General features: G+C 48.1%; 1 protein-coding gene across 3 annotated transcripts in view; it reads left to right on the forward strand.

Annotated features, from left to right (window-relative positions):
• Ptpn14 (protein tyrosine phosphatase non-receptor type 14) overlaps positions 1-27,131 on the forward strand; it is a 136,383-nt gene that overhangs the window by 26,418 nt on the left and 82,834 nt on the right. For all 3 annotated transcript variants that reach the window (XM_013075371.3, XM_087194237.1, XM_087194236.1), the window contains exon 2: positions 25,418-25,706. In XM_013075371.3, the coding sequence (XP_012930825.1) occupies positions 25,533-25,706 (174 nt within the window). In that variant the 5' untranslated portion in view covers positions 25,418-25,532. The remainder of the gene's footprint in view (positions 1-25,417; positions 25,707-27,131) is intronic.

Here is a 27,131-nt window from a genome sequence, read left to right on the forward strand (position 1 = left end):
AAGCAGGTGGAATCCATGAATAGTTCTCATCTTTTAGAAACCAGTGGGATGATGGCTACGGAGCATTCTATTGGTTGAACTTGAACACAGCTAGCCGTGTAGTGAGAGACTGATTTAAAGTGGCCCTCTGTACACAAAAGGAAGGAAAGAGTGTTCTTATCAGCCTCTCCGTCCTTGCGTCGGCTCTGCCACATGTGACACTGCATGAACTGGAAAAGGTAAAAATGAAAGGAGCAAAGAAAAATAAGGGGCTGCTTCGGGCAGGGTGTGCTGTCGGGATTGGATGCTGGTCCTGGCCACCAGCACCCCTAGGAAGGTGTCGTCATCAGTGACCGTTTGCTGCATCCAGCTGAAGCTTGTGGTGCGTCTGCCTACTTAAAAAGCAATCTCTACACATTAGAAATGGTCTTTCTATTAAAAAAAGAAGCTTGGCTGGAAATTGGATCTTGCCAGCCCACACTCGTTATCAGGCTTCTGGTTTCCTTTCCTCTTAGTAATCCAAGGACTGTCTGTCCTTGTCCTTTCTTTGTGGTGATTATCTGCCATCTAAGGACAGCACTGGGGCACGAGGCAGTGTTTCTCTGTCACCGTCTTTGGGTTTAATGTACCCCTGCGAGTTCATTGGAGCTCCGTTCCAAGCTGACTGTTGAGTCCATGCAGGAATATCTCACTATTGCAACTCATATTTTAGGAAAGGTTGGGGTTTTTCCTTTGTAGTTGTCTTTTCTGAGAGTGTTCTGAGAGCTGGCTGCACCTCCCCTCGGTGCTCAGCTCTGCAACATGGCTGGTAGTCCCACCACTCCAAGGCCACCGGTCTTGCTGAGGAACCGGCGTCCTCCTGACTTCCTGTGGAGTCTGACATGACCACGTCCCCTCCTTGAAGCACTGCCACCTGAGGTTCCTCCTGCATCCCTGGGCGTTGGCATTCACTGCCTTCAAGGGCTGTCCTCTGCTGGCCACCCATGGGGTAGGTCTGTCACCCGTGATTCTCAGCCACACCCATGACTGCCACGTTGAGCTGCTGCGCAAGCCTAGCCCAATTCCGACTGCCCCAAATTAGGAGATCTTTCCGTATGATTGGCAACAGGCACCTTAGCTGACATAGTCACACGCAGAATCCATTGCCTCTGTCCTCACACCCACCCCATCCCTGGTGACAGTGTCATCTCCAATCGAACTAACGGAAAATTGGGGCCTGGTTCAGTCTGCACCCTCCTTCCCCTTCTTCAGGCTGTAAGCCCCAAGGCCTTTTCCTCACCCTGCTGGTCACTCCTCCTCCTTGTCTTTGAGATTCAGCGGTCCCCTGCAGGGACATCCTTGCTGTTCTGAACCCAGCTCTTTATCCAGTGTCCCCAGGGCCAGCTGGGTGGTGCCTGGGGAATGTGCTCTTGAGTGGAGCTGTCCCTGCTCCTCCATGGCCGAGGGCTGTGCTGCTCTGGACACTCGGAGATGGGGCTGGGATATCACTCCAGGCATCCTGGTCCCAGGAGCTCTGGCCCCGGGAGCACTGTTCCTGGTGCCTGCAGCTTGTCTGGTTGCTTCCAGCACAGCTGTGGGAGGTAGCTGAAGGCACTGGGCAGCTTTTTTTTTTGGGAGGGCAGACCAGGGATCGAACTCAGGACCTTGTGCCAGTGAGGCAGGTGGTGGAACCACTGAGCTAAATCCCCAGGCCTGGGCAGTTTTAGTAGAGCAGGAAGAGTGTGGACCTCCGGGACTTTGCTGCAAGGTTAGGACTTTTCTTTGGTCCTAAGTTGAGTTTTGCACCATCCCCCAAAATGGGGGGTGAATTGGAAGTGGTGCCAGCATGGGCAGCATCCTAACAGCTGTTTCCTGGTTCTGCAGGACAGAACAAGAATCTGCCTGGGACAGTTAAGAGTCAGGGACCATCAATCGTTGTAGAAGCCCCGGGACCCACCTTTGATCTAAAGTAACAGACAGAAAGTGACAAGCATAGATTGGAACATTTTATATGCAGATAAAACATCCCTCAGTGTTGCTGCCCTTGGTCTGTACCCTCTGTACGGCTCTGTAAGTCATGTGATTTCCCTAGGTGGCCCTGACCAGCGTCCCAGCAAGATAATAGCAGGACCACCTGTAGGCTCCTGCTAGATTGATCAGACAATTTGGAGCCGAGATTCGAAGAGAACGCAGAATGCTGGTTTTGATTTTCTGTTGCTTAAGCTCATGTTTAAAGTTCATTTTGACCCACAAATAAACACCTATATAGATAAGAATGGGAGAGAGGCAGCTGGAGTTTATTTATGGCTCTCCCCATATAGAAATCCAGTCTTTCTGATGCCTGAGATGGGTCCAAGATGCTATGCTGCTGAGGTTTGGATCTTCATGTCCCCAAGGCCCATGTGTTGATTGGGCTGGATTGGTCCCCAGCCTGTGATGCTCTTGGGAGGCCATGGGACCTTCAGGAATTGGGGCCCAGTGGAAGGAAGTTAGGTCATTTGGGCATTTGCCCTTAAAGGGGGTATTGGAATCCCCCCTTCTTTCCTGGCTCTTGTGATGTGTGCAGCTTTGCTTCTCTTCCTCCTCCCTGCCATGATGTTCCGCCACGATGTTCTACACGATGCTCTGCCATGTTCTTCCACCATGGTGTTCTACCATGATGCTCTGCCTGGCCACAGGCCCAGAGACAACAGAACCAACTGTCTGTAGGCTGAAACCATGGCCAAAATAAATCTTTTCTCCCTGGAAATTGTTTCTTAGATATTTGATCCCAGGAATGAAAAGCTGACTAGTATACATGTCAAAAAGTCAGCGTCTTTCCTCATTCCATCTCCAGTCCCCAGCCTGTGTTTAGATCAGATCAGGTCTTATATGGCCCTGGATCACATTTGTCAAGATTTAGTGAGGATGGCACCTGGGCCAATATCTGCAGCTTCCTCAGCTCCTCCTGGGCTGCATGGTGGGCTCCAAGGCTCACTGCAGTGCCCCATAGGATGGTAGCTATCATAGGAAGCACAAAATGCTTTCCTTTTTACTACTAATTTTATTTTAAACAAAATTATGTTTAAATTTACTTTTAGTGAGCTATTTCTTGAAGTACATAAAGTATACTTTTCACAATTTAAATTTAAAATTCAGATCCTTTCACTAATTAGATTTTGTGTTTTTGGTTGGAATTTTCTTTTGAAGTGCTTTCTCTACTCTTGTAGGGTTTGGCTGGTAATGCATATTTTCAGTAACTACTACTAACAGGTTTTAAAAAAATTACAGTTGTGAGCAACTTTTAGTTTAATATTTTCTGTGAAAACTGTGGGACATCTGGCTACATCCTGTGCAAATAATTGATATAAGAAGATAACATTGGGCTGGGATTTAGGTCAGTGGTTCCGCCACCTGCCTCGAAAGCGCAAGGTCCTGAGTTCCATCCCCAGTACCAAAAAAAAAAAATTGTCTCACGTATGCTTTCCATATGTATTTTTCCTATAATAATTATTTTAAATGTTTCTGTGCCGTATTTTATTATGGAACATTTTATGTGATCAAGTCACTGCCTTCGATTTCATATTTTCTTTTAAAGAGTTTATAGTCTACTTGTTCGTAGAATTATTATTATTATTGTTTTTTGGTATTTTTTGGGGATTGAACTTGGGACCTTGCGCTTGTGAGGCAGGTGCCGGAACCATTGAACTAAATCCCTGGCCCCTGTAGAATTATTTTTTAACTTTAATTACTGCTTATAATAATGACTTATTAAATTGTTATTATTACTATTTTTGTTACTGTTCTGCTGTTCTCCTCCTGCTCCTTTTCTTCCTCCCTAAGATGGAGCCCAGACCTGGGGCAGATTACCTAGGCAAGTGCTCTACAACTGAGTTGGATCTCCAGCCTCTTACTGTGTTTCCATCTATTAAGTTTTTTTTGTTAGCCAGCTGTATTCTGGCTTAATAATTATCCCATGTAATATTATTAAAATGTGAAAAGACAAGCATTTTTACCCAGTTTTGCCAGGTAAATTTCATTATCTGCCATATTCCTTGAACTTTGTGTTGGCTTAAAAATGTACAGCGAGTCAGCTTCGAATACATTTTAATCTTCACTTTATTTAGTTTTTCTCCAGCTCCTGTCTGAAGGCGGTGGATCTTTTCCTTGTTAGTATTCCACGTGGTTTCTAACAGTGATGAGTAATTACCAAGGGCCAGATGTTTTCAAATCTTTGCCTGAGTGCGCACAACCGTCCTTCCGAATTAATCTGCCTTTTCTTCATATTAATGAACAGAGACCCGAGGCCCCGCGTGGCCCACAGATGTTGCAGTTCAGAGCTGTCATGTGCCAGCTCCAGATTCTTTTCAAACTTTCTTGCGGAGCCCTCAGATGGGCTGTAACAAATTACCCTGTGTCCCACTCTGTGACAGCCAGGGTTGCTCCTCTCCGCTGACATCTGGCAAGACCTGTGGTGAATCGATTTCTCCCATCTGCTTCTCGGTGATTCTGAAACCTTAGGCTGTTGTGCTTCTTAGAGAGCTTTCAGCCCTTAGGCAGCCGGTCGTCCCCACCGTAAAGGGTCGTCCTCACCCTAAAGGGTCGTCCTGTAGTACAGCGGAGGAGCAGCTGGTGGCTTTAGAAGAATGGCACTGCTCCCAAGAGCCCCCTTCCGCAGAGCCCAGTCCCTGTTCTGTAACAGAGCTGGACGAGCTGGGTCCCTGAGCACAGCCTGCGGTGACGGGGGCGCGGGCATTGCCGAGGAGTGTGTGGGTCGGCAAGGAGAGGCGGGTTGCATCTCAGGCGCCTAAACCCGAATCCGTGACCGGAGCCTGTCTTTGTCCCACATGCCATGCTCATTTTCCCTGTGTGTGATGATTGCTACAGATACATCGGCAGCATGGCCACCTCCGGGACTGCGGGACTTATTTGGGGAAACAGTTGGGGGCGACCTCCTTGGTGCATTAGAATCGAATCCAAGAGGACATCTTGGTGCGGGGACCCATAGCCCGGGACGAGAGTGTGACACGCGACTGCGTGGCCCTGGCGGAGGGAGCCGTGTGACCCTTCACTCCCCGCGGTGTACAGAGCGGGGACCCGGGTTCCCGAACCAGACATAGCGGCTTTGAAGTTGAGTGTCCTGCAATGCGAACAATGTTTATGTATCGGGACATGAAACTATGCAGAGTACTATTTTTTTTTTAAGTGTGTATCTCATAAGCAAAAATTTAAAAAAAAATTGTACTAAAGTTAGAGCCAATATAACAAGTTTATGGAGAGCGACAGCTTAACTGTTTACAAACATGCTTACGTGAACTTTGGCAAACTTTCTAAATTCTCATACGCTGATAGTTTTACTGTGTAAAGTGCTGGCTTTGAAGTTTTGGAGGGAGGGAAGAGGTAAAATATGTGAAATTTAAATTTTAAATTATGTTTATTTCTGTTAGCGTGGAGGGAAGATGAACATGATGCTGAATTTTTGAAGTAGGAAAGATTGTACGGTAAAAGGTCTTCCCACTCATGCTGGGCATGGTGGTGCACACCTATAAATAACTCCAGCACTCGGGAGGCTGAGACAGGAGGATTGCTGAAAATTCGACAACAACAATCACAACAAAGTCTTTTTCCATTTGTCTTTCGTAGCCTACAGTTTCCCCTTCTAGAGGTCAGTTGTTCATAATCTTTAATGTATTCTTCAGGTGTAGTTTATATTTGAAGGTGATAGAATATACAATGAATGTTTGAATTAAATTTGTTACAAAGACGCGTTGCCATTGGTTCACCTTAGAATCCTCCCCCTCACTTTGAACACACTTCTGCCATCCTTCTGGCCACTCTCTGAAGCAGTGCTGGAGTCCTCTTTCCTCAGTGTCCTTCGTTGCCCTGTTGTGGCTGCCTCAGTGTCCTGAATTAATTCAGAAAACTGACCTTTTGTGCTCATTTTGACTTTGGGGAGGAGCCAGAGGTCACACGGTGGCAGATCTGGTGAGTGACGTGGACGAGGACACACTGTTGTGTTGTTTTTGTTTTGTTGTACAGGAGATCGAACTCAGGACCTTGTGTTCCAGGCAGGTGCGGCAACCCTGAGTTACATGCCCGACTGCACTGCCATGTTTTTACATGGCTTTGGTTGGATGGCACTCGACAGCAGCATTCACCGTAGTTTTGATTCCACCTCGTAAAGACAGTCATGAAAGAGGACTCCCGGGCAGAAAGGCAAGAATGATTGGAGAAGTGGGTTCAAAATGAGGCAGACTATGACGAGGGAGATTAATGGCAAAGTGTCTTATTGACTAGATTTTAAAAAATTTAAACATTCACCATATATGACAATCACAACCCATACACACAGACATTTTTTATTTTCTCGTCTTTACCCATTTTACATTCATGCTGGGACCAGTCTCTGTCGTACAGTACCCACTCTGTCCCTTGGAAGCCTTTCACTGAAGACACTAGGACCTCTGTACTGATTTCTCTGCTATGCACACACACCATTCCTATGCCTGGCCATGATGGAATTTTTAGGTTGTCTCATGATTTTGCAATTATAAAGAACTTTTCCACACGTCTGAGTCTTAGGATACATTCTTATTAGTAGAATTGTTGAGTTAAAAGGGGTGTGCATTTGTAATTAGGTTGAGATTACCAAACTGATTTCCACAGAAGTTATACCACCAGCGATCTATGGGAGTGCCTTGTGGGCTGGTAGCTTTTTCTTGGTGATGACAGTTTGAGAATTTTATTTAATTAATTAATTTATTTATTATTTTTTTTTTTTGAAGCAGTGTCTCACTATGTAATTCAGGCTGGCCTCGAACTCGCAGTGATTCTCCTGCCTCAGCCTCCTGAGTGCTGGGATTACTGGCATGCACCACCTTGCCTGCCCTAGAATTTGAGAATTCTAACACACACATATTTGGATATGTCACACATAGGTCTACATACACATATTTAGATATATTTCTACATAATTCATTAGCAGGCAATCATATTTGAGCCTCTTTTTGGAAGCATTCATGTGACAGTTTTCAAATACTGAGAACTGTCAGATGGAGAAAATACAAACAGTACAGCAGTTTGAAGAACACTGGTTTTTCTCTTTCTTATGCCCCTCTGAATTTCCTAAGCTCAGCCTGCCTTCTTCCCAGCAGTCTTCCACAGTCATTGGCTCTTTCTGATCTGGACCACAGCGAGGGCCTGTCCTGGAGAGTCACAGGGTTAGGATGGCAGGAGGGATTGAGGAGGGCTTTAACTTTTGCCTTTGCCCTGTGCTTTTTATCTGGTTCTTGGGGGAAGAAACAGTAACACAATAAATACCATTTTCCCATGTTCTTAGAGCTTCCTCTCAGGCACTTCATTATAAAATTTTAAGCGTTAACTCTTTATGTTTTCTGAATACAAAAGCAATAATGGCCATTGTAGAGAATATAAGAACTATAACAAAATTTTATTGTGCAGAAAATAAACACCCAGAACCATACTAGCCATCATTGCTCCATCATTGGAACAAGCACCGATCCACCCACTCCTTAGGGACAGTCTCGTCTTTCCGTTGGGTTCCACAGGCTTCCAGTGGTGTCAGGTTTGCCCTGGTGTGAGTGATGCAGAAGGGAGCATCCTTTCACAGAGATGAACACGGCCTCTCATAACATGGTTCTGAGAACCACAGTGACTAGGTTGGAGGCGCACACTTCAATTTTAGCAAATAATGCCAAATTTCTCCTTAAAAAATGTTTTAACCTGTGTGTGTTCTAATTAACAACCTCCATATCCTCACAACCCTGGAAATGATCAATCTCTTTAATTTATTTTGTTCAGATTGGTAAGATTTTAAAAATGGTCTCTTAGGCATGTTTAATTTACATTTTCCTGGTAATTAGTAAGGTGGATATCTTCATATGCTTCTTAGCTATGTATCTTTCAGCTATGCAGTGTACATTTACCTAGTTTCTGATTACTAAATATAACTTTTTGGTCTGTTATGTATATTGCAGGTTTTTCCCCCTCAGGTGGTTATTGTCCAACTTCTTTGTGTTGTCTAGCCGTATAGGAGTTTAAAATTATTTAATAACATCTGTTATGGTTTCCCTGCTTCAGATCTTATTTAGCAAAGAAAATCTCTATACCTTCAAAATAATAATATACTATATTTTCTCATGTTTTTTTTTCTAGCACTGTTAACAACTTTGTTTTCTAATAAAGACCGAGCTAGATTGATTGAGCGACTGAATAATGGAATTCTATTACGTGTCCTCTGTAGTTTAATCACGAAAACCAATACACTTTATAGTATTTTTGTGATTTACCAAAGTGAGTCCATTACTGCGGATCAAGTTATAGATTAAATTGAAACTGAGTGATGGAATTTCACCTGTTGCGGACACATTGTTCCTTAGGACTCTCCAAATCTCTCTCCAGCTGTCATTTTGTTGAATCTTTTCAGTGCACATTTCCTGGTCACCTGAGTGGCCTCCGACTTGGAAAAGGAGGGGACTCATAAAGGACATGCAGGTACCATCAAATTAGTTCTGCTTTTGAAAATAAAGGCGTTGCTTAAACAGAGTCAGAAAACCAGTGAGTTGAGAATCTGTTGGAAGTTTGGGGACTGGCAGAAGATAGTACCCCCTTCCCCAGGGAGGGCCTGATGGTGCAGGTCACTCTCCGTCCCTGCCTGCAGGGACCGGGCGGGCTGGGTGGGCTGTTTCCCTCCTTCCTGTCACAGATGCGAAGTGTGTTCCGCAGTGTGACCTTCTGCTTTGGAACGCACTGCACACCATTATCCCACACTTCCTCTTGGATACTGTTCTCATCTGCTCACTGGCCCTCGTTATGTGGGAGCAATAAATACTGCAGAGCATAAATATTTTTGTTAAGAACTCAAGTGCATTGCTAAATCTGTGAGCACAGAACCCAAATGGAAAATTACTGAGCACATTATAAGCTCAGGACCAAGAATGCCAGGAGAGGTTTTATTTTTTATGTTTAGAAAAGGGCTTCGAAGTGGTGTTGTCGGTGGGTGTGAAAAAGCACATTAACACACCACAGGAACTATTTAGAAAAGCGTTTTTTCATCGCCTCATCTTAAATTGATAACTGCATTCTTTTCAAAATACCTTTCTTCCTGCAGTAGGTTAACAGAACATTGTTTCTTACTTAGATTCCTTTGAATTACTGCAGATTTTCTGACCACTTCTTAGTCCTCACCTTAATGTTATTTAATTTTCTTTTCAGAAGATAGCAGTTAGTTTAGTTCTTAATATCACCTTTTATTCCTTGAGTGCTGGCTTTTACCATGTTTTCCCTAATTGCAAGAGCTGCAATTAGCAGATAACTCTTGAGACATTTTTATCTGTGAACCAGGTGCTCTGATGACTGCCTGACGCTCATTAAGTCATTTAATCCTTCCAATAACCCTGTGAGTGTAGTTGCTGTGATTTTCATCTTCTACATGAGGAAACTGAAGCGCAGCGATGTTTCATAGTCTGCCTGAGATGGTCCTGTTAGCTGATTTGTGGGTTCCATAGACTTTCTAAGCCCTTGGTGTCCGAAACAACGAACTGGACAAGACACATGAAAAAGGTCGTGAGGTTTTGCATGATTAAAGATGGGGACTGAAGAACACTCAGAGAGGGAGGCATGGTGACCAGGAGGTTAATGGCTTTGGTCTCTTGTAATCCTTTCTTCAGGCTGACGTCAGAGCGAGGCGTCCTATCAAAAACCTGCTTGCTGGCTGAGGATTTAGCTCAGTGGTTCCGCTGCCTGCATCACAAGTGCAAGGTCCCAAGTTGGATCCCTGGTACCAAAAAACAAAACCAAACAAAACCAAACCCGCTTGCTCTCACCAGAAGAATTGAAGATAGCATTTTCTGATTGGTCCCAGGCGGAGCTCTGTAATTAACAGGTCACGCCCACTTGCCCAGCCAGTAGATCACGACCTCATCGGCTGCCTCATTACAGTTACTTGAAACTCAGTATTCAGATTCAGGGCCCTCTTACTTCAGAGTCCCAGCTCGTAACTGTCCTAATGTATTTAGTTTCTCACCTTGCTGAGTAACTGAGTGTGTCCATCTCTCTTGGAGATGAATCTCAAAGGAAATAGTCGCACTGCTTGTGCTTGACCCAGTTCTCAGGCACGCGGTCCCTATCTTGATTCCAGGTAATTTCTGTTTTGTGTGTGTGTATGTATGCACTTGTGTTTTGGAGAGTCTCGCTGTGTAGGCCAGGCTGGCCTCGAATTCTTCATGAACCTCCTGCCTCAGCCTCCTGAGATGGGATTACTGGCGTGCATCACCATGCCTGGAGAGTTTCAGTGTTAAGTGACCACTAAGCCCCGGTTGGCTTTGTGAGTGGAACAGGCCTCCTCTCCCCTGTCTCACTCGTGCTGAAGTTGACAGACTGTCAGCAGCGCCGATTACACTTTATCCTTTTTATCGAACTCGCTGTGGAGGATCAGATCCACCGCCCCACCCCTTTCCCCCCCAGTAGAGGAGCAGGGACTCTTGGTCTTAGAGTCATCACCAAACGTGTTGTGAGCTTTGGATCTCCCGCTTTGCTCAGGAGGAGCTTCATTCAGTGACCAGGCTCCTAGCACCATTTAGCCCACCCTTGCAGACAAAAGAGTAGCTGTAGCTTTGGAGAGTTAGGTGCACACCCAGGCGTGGCTGAATTTGGATTACTGACAAGGGAACATTCAGGCTTCTTCCATCAGACCAGAAGGCATTAAAGCAGAGTCGCCAACCCCTGAAACGGGGTTGACAGCAAGACTGTTGGTGGACCATGTGAAAGAATGTGTGGCAGAGAGTTTTAGGTACTTGATCGGTTATTTGCCATCGCTGGTCTGTAATATACCTGTAGTCCAACAGGGTCAGCACATTTCACTCCACAGCGCTTTGTCTCGTCCCGTAAGGTGGAAGCCTCCGGGTCAGTACAGAGTTCACTTCGAGGCTGAGTGGAGATGCTCCTGAGTGGAGACGCTTGGCACATGTGCATGTGCGGGCTGCTGTGTTCTGCCCCTCACCCTGCTCCTGTTTTATGGGGAAGGTGTTCGGGCTTAGTGGGTGCAGGGTCTGAGCCCTGTGCGCTTTCTCTTGCTCTTCTGTCTGGAATGCTGGAGGGATGCTGTCTATGGGAAGCCACCCTGCAAAGCTGCTTGCTCCTGTCCCTCTACCAGGCCCGCAGTGATGTCGCCATCGGCCTAAACATCAGCACGCAGACAGCGCCGCTGTCCTCCCTGCACCCCAAGAAGGCCTTTCTCCACGCAGCCTCTGTAGCTTTCGGGTCACTGCTTAGTGTGTCATCTCTCCACACAGTGCTGCCTGCCCTGTGTTATTTTCAAAGGCTGGGCAGAAGCTTTTCCCCTGTTGCTCTTGCACCTGGATGTTACAGGCAGCTGTCTTCCTGTCCCTCTGACCCTGGTACCCGGAGGAGTCCCTTTCTCCAGCGTGGCTGCCTGCTTTCTGCATCCAGCTGAGAGGTGTCCCTGTCACTCTGCACACCCAGTCTCGAGATTTAGAATGGGACAGGAGTGGGAGGCCGCATAGCTCATGTGGCCAGTGGAGCTCCTTCGAGCACCATTCCTAGTTAGTGTGCTGTCCCAGGAAGTTACTCTTCCGGAAATGGGGGAGGAAGAGCTCCGGCAGTGTGACTGTTGTCTCTGAGAAGTCAGGTATGGGTACGGGTGGGGCCACACAGCCCACTAATGTTTCCAACTTGCTGACCCTGCCCCCCCCCCCCACAGGTCGATACTGGCCACAGCAGTGCCAGCATCTGCAGGAGTCTGCAGACGAGGCACCGCCACCGAGCTGTGAGAGGCCGGCTGTCCCTAGCACCCCGGCCTTCCCCGGCCTGGGGTGCTGCAGGTGGGGAGCTGTAGGAGGGCCTCAGTCAGATGTTGGATTTCTCCTTGTTCCCTCCTCCAGCTGCTCAGGGTCTGTCTGTCCCAGCTGTTCCATGAAGAACTTCATCCCTTTGTCCCATGAGGTCACCACAGGCATCCTGACGTCGAGCGTCCCACACCTCCTGTCCCCCTTGCGGTCGAAAGCCCCAACACCGCTTTCCTGGCCTTAAAGAGGAGCCCCGAGCCGGGGATCTTGCCTGGTGACAGTCTCGGGCTCCCTGACTCCGACCAGAGGTGGTGCCACTTCTTGAGCAGAGGAGACTCTGGGCAGTGTTCAGGGCCCAGCCGGGGGGCTGTGGACCCATTTCCTCTCCTGCACACATTGCTGTTGCTCCCAGCTGTTCCACTTGCTTGGTTTTCTGTGCACATCGGAGTCTTCGTGTGGCCGCCTGTCTGGGGCTCCCTGTGACCTGGCCACCGCTCTGTCTCGATGCCTCACAGCAGCCTTCAGACTTTTTCCTGTCCAGTCCTTCCCTCCCACAACCCCTCTCTCCCCTCACTACACAGGACAGAAACAGAATTGCGTTCCTGCTGCCCAAGGTTGAGCGCCAGAGGCCCCTCCCTTACACTGGCAGGTTTCACCCTCCCACCCTACCCTAAGGGTGGGGTTTCTAAAATCCTCCTGTCTCATCAGACCTAGAGCTTTAGCATAGGTGTCTTATTTCCCTCATTGACTTGGAATGAATTTTTAAGAAAAGGGACAAGCTGGGTGGGATGGGCAGCCTGTAATCCCAGTACTCTGGGAGGCTGAGGCAGGAGGATTCCAAGTTTGAGCCTAGCCTGGAAAACCAGAGAGACCCTGCCTCAGAGTCAGAAGTAAAAAGCAGCTAGGGATGTAGCTCAGTGTGTACTTCAATCTCCGGGACCTTGGAAACAAGCAACTAAAACAGTGAAAACGTCTTCACTTTAACACAACCTCAGCCATCTCCTGCCTTCTAGCTCTAGATTTCTAACACTGCCTGAATTAAAGTAACAGAGCAAGGAATTGAATAAAATGAGCAATTCCGTGCTTTTTCTCTTTTGTCCTTTTCTTCATTACCTGATGCAAATGCCAGCATGCTTATATTTTCTTTGGGGGACTTTCTTCATTGAGAGATCTTTCCTTCAAATGCAGATTTTATTTCCTTCAAATCCAGTTTTTCTGTTGGATAATAAGCTCATCTCTGTGAGTTAGGTTGTAAAGGTAACTTGTATCATTTTAGTATTACTTTACTTGGGCAAGACAGCCCCTGGATTCCTGGGGTGTTGTCGTTCCTCGTCCTCTCCTGCCTTTGATGTTTGCTGCGGCATCCTTACTTATAATCCTTAAGATTTATTGCTTCTATTTCCAGTGAAAGTTTCCCCAAAGTAGCAGTGCTGAGTCACACATGTGCTAATTATAGAGCAAAGAGATTGGGGATGACAGGGGTGTGTAAGACTGCAGGTTTCTGCCCTCTTAGAATCTCACTGGAGAGCAGATAGGCATTTGTTTCCCCAGGGGCGTCTTTGCTGATGCAGAAACACGTCAGCGCCTGGTGTTTATTTCCAGGGGATTTTGGCACCTTGTGCATTCTGAAAGATCGGTATAAACCGGAAGAGAGACCCTAGTGAATTAGGTTACCTGTGTGCTGTATTTATTAGATGGAAGTTTGTTAGATTGTGTGTGTTGAAGGTTTTCCAGTGTTAAGAGCTGCGGGTGCAGGTGTCATTCGCCATCCTGACCCTGGTCCGCTCACCCTGTTGAGGCTGCAGGTGGGGCCGAGGCTTGCAGGTGAGCAGTCTCCCGGGGTCACCACTGGTCACAGCAGCGACAACGTGCTCACGGATGTCTTTACAGCAGAGCTGGAGGTGGCCGGGGCCCTTGTGTCTGTGATGTGCTCTTAGCAGAGCGCAAGTTGCTCCAAGTGCCCATTTGAGTGGTGTGGCGCTTGTGTCTTATGAGGCAGGGGACAGGGAAGAGGATGGCCGTGATGGGTCTGGGGCTGTGTGTGCCTGACACCCACCAGGATGGCAGCGCCCCCCTGTCTTTTGAGCAGCTTTGTTTTCCCCACGAGTGACCAACTTCGGGTTGCATCAGATGGGATCACGCAGCTCTGGATAGCTGACACTGGTTGACACTGGTTCATACCTGTTTCGTTCTCTCTCCCCTCTGATTCAGCTTCTCGGCGCTGAGCCTCAGTTGCATGTGGCTCAGTGCCTGCCGTGTCATCTGCGTGGCTGACCTGCCTGGTCACAGATGCGAGCCGAGCTGAGCCAGCCCCTGCCCGCCCCCCCTCCCTGTCTCGGGTCCAGTTCCTTGGGACCTGTAGCTGTGAGTTTGCTCTCGGGTTTTGTCTCTGTGGGATGAATATCTAATTTAAAATGTTCTCCGTCACTATTGGCTTGTTGAAAGCAGCTTGGTTGTGGTACTGAACATCACGTTTCTCTAAATCTGGAGGATTCGGGGAGAGCAGTGACAGGAATAATGGCAGGGATCGTAAACTAATAACCTTAACTGTGTGCCTGAGTTTATATACAGATTCAGCATCTGAATCCCAAAATCTGAAATGTTTCAAGAATGCAAAACCTTTTTTAGGACTGATGCAGCACTGCCATGAAACTATTTCATGCACAAAATTATTAAAGATACTGTGCAAAATTAGCTTCAGGCTATGGGTGTAAGTTGTGTTTGAGGCACAAATAAATTTCATATTTAGTCTTGGATCCCCTTCCCAAAGTAATTATATATATGCTATGATGATGATGATGATGATGATGATGATGATGATGATGATGTATTATTTTGGGTTTTTGAGAGTCTTGCTTGCCTTGAACTCACTGTGTGGCCCAGGCTGGCCTTGAACTCTTGCCTCAGCCTCCCCAGTGCTGTGGGATTACAGGGTTGTGCCACCATGCCTGGCTCGTATTTGCAATTATTTTTAAAAGTCTGAAAAAAAAATCCCAGGGCCACCTGCGTTCTGAACTCATATTGGAGTGGGCCACTAGTGTTAGATGCCAGCTCAGTGCTCGGTGCTAGATGCTCAGACCAGCTCAGTGCTAGCTCAGTGCTAGATGCTTGGACCCACACGGAGAGAAGGGGCAGCGTGGATTGGCCGCCACCATTCAGATAGGAAGAGACAGGCACAGGCCCTTCCGTTGGAGCCCTGCACGGTGGGAAGTGGAGGGATCTCACCCAGGCCTGGGGAGGAAGGAAACAGGAGAAGGAGGTGTGGAAACTGGAGGGAGGTCTCAGGCAGCAGCCCGTCATGCAGAGCCCCGTGCTCGGCCACTCTGACTCTGTCCCCGTAGGACACACAGCTCCGGAGCAGGGTGGTGCGAATTCAAGGTGTGTTTCCTTGGCGAGTTTCTGTGCTTTGAGTCATAGGGCTAGACTGCGGAACCTTTCTGGTTGCTTTTGGACTGGGATCGTGAGTCCGGCTTTTGAAGAAGTTCTGTGCACCAGAGTGGGACTCTTCCCTTGCTGCCCCCTCCCCCGCCAGGTGCACAGGGGGTGGAAAGCCTTTAGGTAAGAGGCGGGTGGGGCCGATGCCTCCCCTCTCTGGAGGGAGCAGCCTCAGGCTGACCTTGGGTCCCAGCCTCGCTGTTCTGTCTCTGCCACACTGCACAGAGTCCACAGCAGATGCGCAGCGCTAGGGTGCTGGTGTCAGGGCTTTTCTTGTGGAATTCGGTTCTTGTCGTTGTCATTATTTTAATGTCACTGGAGATGGCTTATACCTCTCTTCTTGTGAAACCAGCCTGGTTCATTAGGTAAACGCTGGGTCAGGCAGACCTCTGCTTCTCACTGCACTTGACTGTCACTAGTCACCGTGGTCTGGGGCACAGTCTTTGACCTCTCCGGCCTTGGTCTGTAGAATGGGGTCACAGAGCTGGCCCCGTCCTGGACTGTGGACCAACCATCGTTGCATATGTGTGACGGGCGGGATGCTCATTTTTGTCATCCAAGTGCACTGATCTTTTGAGGATCTCCCCCTAGTTCCTGGTGTGATGAGCTCTGTCCATCCAGGACACACAGCACCATGGGTGTACACACTGATGGCGAAAAGAATTGGAACTGGAGAGTCACTGATTCCACGGTCGCCTAGTGGAGGGTGGGGTAACTGAGGAGAAAGCGCTCCCGCAGGGGTAGACCAGCAAGCCGGGCCGACTCAGCCTCCTGACTGGACAGTCTCGTGCTCTATGGCCCAGCAACTGCTCTTTGCATCTTGAACAACTTGCATCTTACATAAAGAATTTTCCTGCTAGCTTTTAAAATGAAAGGAAAAACTCTGGCTGTCATTTTGATCTAGCTAAATTTTATTGGAGAAGGAAAAGAGGTTTAGGTTGGAGGGAGGATTAGGAGGGACCCGTTTTTGTCCGAAACATACCTCTACAGTGTAGACACGGTTACCTGTTTTACCAGGTCATTTCATGGAATATCATTTAAAAAAAACCCTCCAGGCTTTTATTCCAGAAAGTTTCAGGCACACACAAAATGCAGAGAATGGTGTAACCCTGACCTATATCTGTCCCAGGTTTGCCGACCATCAGCTCATGGCCAGTAGGGCCCACTCCATTCCCTGACCCCTGTGATGTATTAAAGCAAATCTGAGGCCACCTATTAGTCTGTCCATAGACATTCCAGACGTACATCGGCTGTCTTGAAAGTTGCAGTAGGGTTGGCAGTGGAGACCGTCCGTCCTGTGGGAAAGGCGTGTCCCTGGCGTCTCAGGGCAGATGTTCCTGACAGTGACCGGACGGGCTTTCTGCACACTTTGTCCTCCTGCAGGATCCCCGGCTGCCTTACTGCAAGTTCAGATCACAGCCTCCGAGGTTCACAGCGCTGGCTAGTGGACAGAAGATGGGGACCCACCTTCCGAAGCGGATCCGGGCGGTGGAGCCTTTCCCTCCCAAGAGCCTTGTGTTATTATTTTTAACCAGCATGGTGGAGCTTGCTTAAAAGTGCATTTAAAAAAAAATCTTCTCAGCAGATTGTGCTGGGTATTATTTAAACGTTCCTATTTAAGATAGGGCTATTTGGACACTGCTGTGTATGCTATGGAGTGCTAGTTTTTAATCATTTTCCCTGTGACAGCGATGGCGAACCTTTTAGAGATTTCAGTGATACAGCTTGCTGTGACACGTGTGCCGAAGGTTAGCTGCCACTGCCCTGTGACCTCCCTAATTGCTATTTGTCCCCTGTGTCAATGTGTGTGTCTATGAAATCTGCCCCTTGTCTTTGAAATCTACTGAGGGCTAAGAGGCAAGGCCAAAGGATCTACAAGGAGCTTTCTGGGACTAAAAATAATTTGAGGTATGCATATGACTTGAGTACTGTATGATTTAAAAACTGATTTATAGTCCCAGCTACTTGGGAGGCTGAGGCAGGAAGAATGCTTGAGGCCAGGCTAGGGGACATAGTGAGTGAGACCTCACGTCAAACCACAACAAAACAAAAATAAAATGGGTAGAGGAAAGTGGTAGTCTGATTTTCACCACGCATCACTCGCTCTTTCCTGTTCTAGAGGAGGAAGTCAGAGAAGGGGTTTTCAGCACTCTGTGCTTCCCTCTCCACCCCAGCCCTGTCTGTTCTGTCTCCGCACCTTGGGAATATGGCAGCGGGGAAAGTGAGCTATCTCCTGCAGGCTTACACAAGGCTGGACCAGTTTCATGGAGTCTCCTGGCTCACACCCCGTTCGGGCCGCATAGTTCTGTGAGGTGTGCTTGGGAGTTGGAGTAATGTGTGATGCTGGAGAAATTCCAGAGGCTGTGGGTAAATGCAGCATGAAGCCACATAGCATCGAGCTGCTTTCTGTGATTCCAGAGCTTACTAGGGGTGGGGGTGGGGGTGGTCAGTCAAGTGTACATAACTTAGCATAGGAAATAAAAAGAAACTGACGCCCGTGTGAGGACTTGGGTTTTCATTGCGATCTTTATTTCCCTACAGACCACCCAGATAATCCAACAAAGAAAATTAAACCATATTTTGTTGGTTGCAGTGAAAGATCTGTTTCTCATCCCTCCTGTTGAAAGATTTATTTGATCTCTTCTGTTGTATGAGAAAGCTGTCTTTGCTTTGTGTATATGGCTTTGAAAAGGTTTTATTGTTGTTGTTATTGTAGCTTTTTTTATTATTAAAAAATTCAAGTACACAATACTAGAAATCCACAGCTCATAAAGACAGAAACTTACATGTTGGAGCTTTTAGGAAGCTGACAGACTGGTCAGGAGTGGATTTTGGAAGTGACTTTGAAGCTCCTCTCTGCTCCTCCCCACTGCCGCCGTGCTCTAAAGGTCTCTAAGGCGTGGTGTTTACAGAGCAAATATGTGGCACCCTGAACCACTTCCATCCCACCCGTGGTCCCATTGCGTCCCCTTGCAGGAAGCTGGCATGGGGTGCACTGCCTCCCTATGGGCCGCCACCCCCGGAATAAGACAGAGCGAGCACTGGAAAAATCGGACTTGGGTGGTGGGGAATTTTATTAGGAAATCTGAGTTCTGTTTTTTCTTTCCTCTTCCTGAACAGTATCGATGAGTGAGCTGAGTCCACCCTTGTCTCTGCCCTCCCTTGGGTCCCCGGGAGCTCCGACACAGTGCCTGTCGGCTCTGGCTTCCGAGTCTCAGGGGCCGTTTTCTCTTTCATCACAGTGACAGTGTCTGTCCAGTTTCCCACTGCATGCAGAGTGCTGTTGTGTGACTAAGGAGACCACAAAGCAGAATCCAACTCAGTTGCCCCTCTGGGTTCCGATGGGGGGGTGAGACACACGTGTGGTCCCAATGGCTCGAGAGCCTGGACCATGCAGGGCTGGGTGTGAGGCCAGAGCTGCCTGGGATTGGTTTTCTCCTAAATGCAAAGGGGACAGCAGGTGGAACTGGACGTCGCACATGGGTTCCTGCTGGGGAGGACGGTGAGTGGCATCTCCGCCCAGGCCGGGCCCTGGGGTCTGGAGCTCGGCTTACCTTGTTGGCTCTGAGAGCCATGGCTGGCAGGTGGCAGTGGTTCACGAGGTTGCGGTTGACACTTGGCCCCAGAGATGGCTCAGCTTTCTGCTGAACGCTATCCTTTGCCTGGTTCTCCCCTTTCTCTTCCTTTGCAAAGACTTTCTCCACAGCACCTGATAAGGCAGCCAGCGACCTCTTTGCACAGCCGCCTCGCTGTGCTTCGAGCCAAGCCAGGCTGCTGTGGCAGTGATGGGGACAGGACTGGGCCACATCTGCCCTCTGCTCACCAGAAACCTTTCTCAGTCCCCGTCGGGCGGGGGACCGAGTCCTGCAGGTGAGTGACCCAAGGCCCAGAGGGAACACGGCACTGGTGGCTTGGCCTAGGGGCAGTCCTTGCTCTGCCCCTGCCTTTTGCTAACAGTGCTGGGCACTGCACCCCCGGGCCTTCACACCGAGTTACATCTACATCCCCTTTTTAATTCTTTATTTTGAGACACAGACTTGCTAAGTCACTAAGTGGCCCAGGCTGGGCTCAAATTTGGTGATCCTCCTGCCTCAGCCTGCCAGAGTGCTGGGATTGCAGGCATGCATCACCATGTCTAGCTGCTAGTTCTTTCTTGAAGATTTGCACGTGTTCCTGTCCTCGCAGGGGGCTCTGCGGTGTCTCTCCTCTGTGTCATCTTTAGCTTTCAGTGTGTGGTTTCTTTACTGATGCAGAGACCCCCCGTGCCAGTGGGTTCCGAGTTTGGGACACATTTGTTCCCCTTGGGTTCCCCTCCACGCTCCTCCAGTTACTGAAGGGCCAGGAGAAGTCCTCTCTTTTACCCAGTGGGTGCTACTCTTCTTTCTAAAATACACCTTAGGAAAAAAGATTCGCAGCTTGTTTTGAAGTTAGAATAAATCAGTATTCGTCGAGGAAGAAACTGGGACTCAGTATTGTTAGTTTTTCGGTCAATATGAAAAAGGAGAAAAGTTGCCCCAGCTGTGTGAATGGTGAATAGTTGCAGCAGGTTGATAGTGTTTACTGGGAATGTTCTTGAAGCATAGATAAAACTGTGGATTTTAAGTGACTTTCTGTTTTAATTTGCTTTTGGAATGGACTGTTTTTGAGAGCAGTTTTAGGTTCACAGCCACCTTTTTTTTTCATTAAGTTTATTGGTACATTTTAGGTATAAAATACAGTTACATTCATTGTTGGGATCTTGTACCTGTACATGAGCATCTTGGTTCTTATTTTTTCCCAATTCCCCTGCCCTCCCTTCATCCCTCCACCCCTCCCTATTTACAGAGACTTTGTTTCCATTTTTTCCTTTTCTCACATTTTTTCTTTTTCCTTCTTTCCTTTCCCCTTCCCCTCCCACTTCCCCAACTCCTTTAGACCTTTACTTCCTATTTCACATTATCACTTATACCATTTGAACCTTATTTACACTTTTAGTTTTTCAAACCAGAGGAACTATTCAGCATTTACACACATGAGTCCTATTTATTTCACTTAAGAGTATGGCCTCAATGTGCATCCATTTAGCTATAAATGTCTCTAGTTTCTCATTCTTTATGGCTGAGTAGTACTCCATTTTATTAAAAAACCACATTTTCTTTATCCAGCCTCCAGTTGATGGGCACTTGGGCTGCTTCCAAGCTTTCACTATTACAAACTGTGCCGCTATAAACTTGGGTGCACATATATCTCTGTGGTATGATTCTTTTAATTCTTTTGGGAAAATACCCAGCAGGGGAATGGCTGGGTCAAATGGGACCTCTAGCCCTAGCTCTTTGAGGTATCTCCACACTGATTTACACAGTGGTTGCACCAGTCTGCACTCCCACCAACAATGGAGAAGGGTTCCTTTCTCCCCACAGCCCCGCCAGCATTTGTTATTGGTTGATTTCTTGATCGCAGCCATTCTTTCTGGGGTGAGGTGGAATCTCAGTGTCGTTTGCATCTGCATCTCTTGAATGACCAGTGATGTTGAACATTGTTTCATGTTTATTTGCTGCTTTTACTTCTTTGTCTGAGAAATGTCTGTTCATTTCAGATGCCCATTTTTTAATCGGGTCTTTATATTTTGAGGGTCTGATTTTTTTTTGAGCTCTTTATATATTCTAGATAGTAGTCCTTTGTCTGAGGTACAGCTGCTAAAATTTTTTTTCCCACATTGTAGGTTGTCTCTTAGCTCTGTTGCTGGTTTCTCTTGCAGTGCAGAAGCTTTTTAATAAGATGAGATCCCAGTTGTTGATGCTTTGTGCTAGTTCCCGTGCTACTGAGGTTTTGTTCATAAAGCCTTTTCCTATGCCAATGTCTTCAAGAGTTCTACCTAACTTATCTGCCAGCAACTTTAGTGTTTCTGTCCTAATATTAAGGGTTCACAGCCAACATAAAGCAGAAGGGATAATGATTTGCACCCCCAGCCTCCGCCCTGACAAACGCACCCCCAGCACGCAGCATGGCAGGGACACTGGTGTGGATTGAGAAGTCTGTGTGCCCTGAAATCTGCATTTACCATGGGGTTCACTCTGCTTTTTAAAAAAGCTATCTTTTTAAAAACTTTATGGAAGCCTCTAACGTTATCTTTTTTAAAAGTATTTTTCATGGGAAAACTCTAAAGTGTCATAAACATAAACATGGGACATTTCTATGGGAGCATGGTATTGAGATCTCGGTTTAGCAGTGTTCGTGTGAGGAAGCCGGATTTGGGACAGAAGGAGGTGCCAGGCGTGGTTTCGCATTGGGTCCCCTGGGATGGGGCCTCTTTTAACCCCTGTCCCACCCAGGAGAAGCAGGAACCTGAGCGCTCCAGGTAGAACTGTGTGCCCGTGTGCATGCATGAAAGGTGGAACCTTCCCGTGTGTCACAGATTCTTCCAAAGCAGAAACACGGGCTCATTCATTGACCGTTCAAATGCCAAGACTGGAAGGTACAGGCGATCTCCCACCTTCCCCTTACAGCTCGGTGGCCTCGCTGGTCCTGAGAGTAGAGGTCATGGGCTTTGATGTGGGTGACGACGGGTGTGTCAGAGATGGGAAAGTGCTTTGAGCTCCGGAGGAAGGCGGGTCGGTGTGCTAATGTTTTCAACATAGGCTTGCATATTAAAAAATAAGCTCAAATGACTTCGGGGTCCAAAGCCAAGGGATTTACAGATGTTCACTAAAAGAGGCAGGAGCCTTCCTGTGGAGCTGGGAGAGTAGGTATGGTGTGTTTAGCCCGGGAGCAAGGGGAGTCTTCCCCCTAGCTTTTCACCTTGGGAATGCTTAGGTGTCCAGAGAAGTGAAAAGAAGAACGGAGCAGACACCTGGATGCCCTCCGCCTCGGTCCAGCACCACTTAACCCTTTGTCACGTTTGTTTCCCCTCCGAACTTGTGCCTGTGCCTGTGTGTGTGTGTGTGTGTGTGTGATTGTTTAACCATTTGAAAGGAGATAAAGAAAGGCACCATGACATTTTTACCCTAGCATCCCCACTGACATCTGACACCATTCTGCTACAGAACTTCAATTCTACTATCAAAAACCAAAGAAAATTAACAATAGTACATTCATATCATCCAATTTTTATTTTTTGTTTCAAGTTTCCCTAATGGTCTTTCATGCATTTTTAAGTTTTTATTTATTATTTAATACTCTTAGTACTTTTGTTAGTGCATGTGTGTAGTGCAGATGTTTCCATTCCTGGTGTGGAGCCGGTGCCCTGTACAGAACACATGTTAATTTCTTTTTTCTTCCCCTTCCCCCACCTCCGTGTCTTCCTCCTCTCTACTTATTATTATCTACCTTTTATTTGGCTCTTTATACTTTGGGTTTCTCATAGAAGAGAAACCATGTGATATTTAAGCTTGTGTGTCTGATTTATTTCACTTAACATTATGGTCCCAAGGTGCATCCATTTTCCTACAAGGGACTCAAGTTCATCTTTCCTTGTGGTAGAGTAGTGCTCCAATGGGCGTAAATACCTCTTTTCTTTATCTGTTCCTCTCTTGATGGACAGAGGCTGCTGCTGAGATTTAGCTGGTATGAATTGTGCTGCATTAAACATGACCACATGTGGATCACTGTGATGTGATGGACTTAACTCTCTTGGGAAGATACATACAAAGGGAATAAATAGCTGAGTCCTCTCATGTTTTTGTTAGTTACTCTCTTCAAGGCTGGATTTGATTCAGATCAACACATTGCATTTTATATTCTTTTTGAGGGGGGGTACTGGGGATCAAACTCACGTCCTTGTGCTTGCGGAGCACGCACATTTTATTTTCTTAATTCCTAAATGATTTTTACTCTAGAGCAACTCTTATACTGCCTCCTCTCTTCGCCTGTTCAGTTTGTGTTTGATGACGCTGGATTTTTTTTTTTGGTGGTACCAGGGATCGCACTCAGAACCTTGTACTTGCTGGGCAGGCACGGTGCCACTGAGCTACATCCCCAGCCTGACACTGGTTTTTAGAAGAACCAGACCAGTTGTCTTCGAATTTTTAAAAAAATGAATGCTTAATCTTGGATGTTTCTTGCAAATGGAAGCTTTAGGAAATCATGTAAAGGCAGATAGGTATTTTCTAGGAGGTATGTTGTCAGACTGTCCACTAGCCTTGAATCTGAAGCCCTTGCTCCTGATACACTATTCTTAGTAGGTAATCTGCTGTAAAATAACCTTTGTGTACCAAAATAACATAAGGCAGTTGTAAAATTTGTAATTTACAAACAGATAAAATATGAAGTTGAAGTCGTGCGATATCACCAAATAGCCCTGAGCTAATCACCTGCCTGAACGTACGCTTGCTGTGTGACGTCAGCCATGAGGTCTTCTTGCTGAGGGTGCATTCTTTCCTATTTGTGTTTTGTTGGTTATAAAAATTGTGCTTCTCTGCACACGTTGTGGTGCCGTTGGCTTTTGGTCTGACCAGCTCCGCATTCCAAATGTCCTCTCCTAGAATGTGTGGTGGAGGTTGTTTTTACGAGGATAAAACAGAGCCAAGCCAGCGCATTCTTTCAGCAGTGTTGAAGGTGAGACACACCCAGGTGTAAAGTGCCTGGCCAGGATTAGAAATTTGGCTTCTGCCCACGGAGCAAATATTTTTCTCTGCTCGAGGCTCACTGGCCAATGCGGGCCTTCGGTCCTGGCCTCTGCCTTGTGTTTCAGGAAGGTGAGGGGAATGAATTCATGGGTCTGGGTCGTCAACGCTCCAGGGGTTTGTGTTTGAATTCTGGCCTTGTCCCTCCCCTTTTCCCTTTGGATGGGTCCCCACATATTTTGTGTTCCTATCAGGAGATCAGGTTGGCCACCCAGCAGGTAAACATGATACACTGCCGACATAGTGATTTAGAATGTTCAGACATCTCATCCAGCCAGGTTGCTAGTGTATGTATTCGAGGCCACCATAAAACACAGATGTGTCATGCTGAGGAAGGCACTGAGGGGAATGTAAAGGCCTGCTGTGGGAGTCAGGAGTGTGTCTGCCTGTTGCAGGTTATACCCTGGCAACCTTCGCAGGCCTGGGCAGCTCGGGGAGTGGTTTGTGAATGTCGATGCTGTCATGTTACCAACGTGAGAACCCCTGCAAGTAGTAGTTCATCCCGCTGGTGCTTCTGAGTGACCTAGGGTGCTCAGGGGATGGAGGAAGGATGCGGGCCTGGAGGGCCTGCCTGAGTTAGGGCACCAAGGTACCAGAAGAGCAATGGGTCCGTGGAGCCGAGAGGGGAACACACTGTTTGGATGGAGAGGCTCTCTACTGCTCTGGAGCACACTGGGGAAGCCACTTCTGTCCATATTTTACTCCATAACGTCATTGCTTTCATTGGGTGGGACGTCGGGGTGCTGGTGAACCATGTTATCGGTAAGGTAAACCACCTGTAACCTGGTGACAGGGCCTTGGTGTCAAGTATCTTGTAAGGAACAAAATGATGGTAAAGTGGCTTGTCTGTCTAAATATTTGTTGAAAAAAGGACAGAGGTTGTGATTTACATTAAAGAACTCATATATTTTTAGGGTGGAAGATAGCTCAGCGGTAGGCCCTGGGTTCAATCTTCAGCACTAAAAGTAAAATGAATTAATTTTACAAAATGGAGTTGAGCATGGTACTGCATACCTGTTGTCCCAGCACTTGGGAGGCAGAGGCAGGAAGACCACAAGCCGAGGCTACATAGCAAGTTCAAGGCCAGCCTAGACTACATACAGAGGCTTTGTCTCAAAAAGCAAACAAAAACATAATACGTTTTAAATTGGTTTAAAAAATGGACAGTGGCTGACTGTATTAAATGTGCCTTCCGACCATTTCCTATCCATTCTAGTAAGTCATAAAAATGTTAAAATATAAAAAAATAAAAAAAGCCAAAGGTCTTTTTTTAAAAAAAGTAAAGATGTAGTGCTGCAGAGAGCGAGGAGGAATGCGCCCAAGTGTAAGTTCAGCGAGGCGCTGAATTCGGGGCACCTCCCTTTCTGCATCTGCAGAAGGGGTGTGGAGAGATTCCCCGGCGGCTTCGGTGGGGCTGGCGCGGGGCCTGGGTAGGCCGGGGCTGGAGTCTCAGAGCTGCGGTTGGAGCCAGGGCCTTGCTGTGCACCTGTGCGAAGGGCGGAGAGCAGGGGCGTGCAGGAGCTCCCAGGCGCGGACCTGCTTGTTTGCACGCGTGTGTGCAGCGCGCGTCGAACGTGCACGGCCTCCCCTCAGCGCTGACCGGACTGTTTTCCATTGCAGCTGCCCCGCAGAGCCCGCCGGGCATGGCCCGGTCCCCCCGCGCCTGCAGAAGCTGGGCCGGGAGCGCGAGCGCCCAGGCACCACGTCGCTGAGGCCCTCGCCGGAGCGCAGCGCCATGCCGTTCGGCCTGAAGCTCCGCCGCACGCGGCGCTACAATGTGCTGAGCAAGAACTGCTTCGTCACCCGCATCCGCCTGCTGGACAGCAGCGTCATCGAGTGCACGCTGTCGGTGGAGAGCACGGGCCAGGAGTGCCTGGAAGCCGTGGCGCAGAGGCTGGAGCTGCGCGAGGTGAGCGGACCGGGGTTCGGGCAGGGCTTGTGAGCCTTGTTCTCAGCACGGGCCATCAGACACCTGCACGCAGGTGGGGCGGCGGGCCCTGCCCGGAGCTTCCCAGTGGCCGTCCCCGGCCGGAGGGAGGCCCGGAGGGGATGAGCGTGACCCCCCCCCCCCAAGGCCGCGCTCTCCTTAGAACAGTGGCCGGGGGCGTTGGCATCTTGGCATCACAGCTCGCTCATGGGGGAAACGCCCACCCGCGGTGGCAGCGGCTGCCTTTGTTTGTTTCTGTATTTTCTTCTTCAAAAGAAGAGGAGCAAGAGCCCAGAAAGTGAGTGGCAAGGAGACTTTGGGTGGTTGACTCTGCACTCGCTCCTGCCAAGAGCCCCCCCACCCCGGTCGTTCCAGCCTGTGTGGCAGCCTCTTAGGCGGCACCCGGTCTCGGGCTCCTGTCTGCAGTTCTTTGTGCGGAGATTTTCGTTGCAGCCACCAGGCAGGCTTCCAGGTTCGCTTTCCCGGGCAGTGACCTGCGCTGGACCGCAGGGGTCTGAGGCTCGAAGCCCACACGGTGCAGTGGACACGAGCTGTGTCCTGGCTCGGGGCGTCCTTCGCTCACAGGTGGCACACCAGCGCACAGATTTAAACACACATCTGCACACGTGCAGGGCACAAGGGAGACCCTGTCACTCTGGGTCGGGGACAGAACACTCGTCTACAGTCTTGTGCTAAATTTACCCTTTTTTTGGTACCGGGGATCGAACTCGGGGCCTTGTGCTTGCATGGCAGGTGTCGGCACCACTGAGCTAGATCCCCGGCCCTCTTGTGTGAAATTTAAAGAGATGCGCAGTGATTTTACTTTTGTAGTCACATTAGATCAAGCAAGCGTCATCTGTGTGCAGCAGAGGGGTATATGACACGTGATTAAGTTACAAGCACAGGCTTTATGGCCTTGGACTTAGATTCACACTGCTGCTCTCACTTTCTGGCTGCGTGGCCTTAGAAAGTTACTGAGTGTGTTTTCACACCTGTGAAGTGGGAGTGATGGTGCTTAGGGCTGCTGTGAATCTTAAAATAGATACTGTGCGTGAAATGTGTAGTGCTGTCTAGTAATTTCTGACTGTGTAAACCCAAATGTCTTAAAAATCAGTTTTCGGTAGATCCTACTTCTAAAATACGTGACAGACAAAAATCAGAACAACCATTCCCTTTCACTGCAGTGTGTGCCGAGCAATCTCCATTATGTCTTATTTAATTCTCACACAAGTCTGTCCTCTTGCTTGCTGCACCTGCTTTACAGACAGAGACTGGAGCTCAGGGTGACCTGCAGAGTGACACCGTGCCGGCAGGTTGTGAGGCTGCTTCGCACTGGGCAGGGGGACGCCCCTGAGTCGACTTGGGGTCCCCTCTCCTGAGTTCTGGAGTTGAAGAGAAAGGAAAGAG

The sequence above is a fragment of the Heterocephalus glaber genome, unplaced genomic scaffold (genome assembly GCF_053883595.1).
Source record: "Heterocephalus glaber isolate CG9 unplaced genomic scaffold, H.glaber_assembly_v1.0 deba00001600, whole genome shotgun sequence".
NCBI lineage: Eukaryota > Metazoa > Chordata > Mammalia > Rodentia > Bathyergidae > Heterocephalus > Heterocephalus glaber.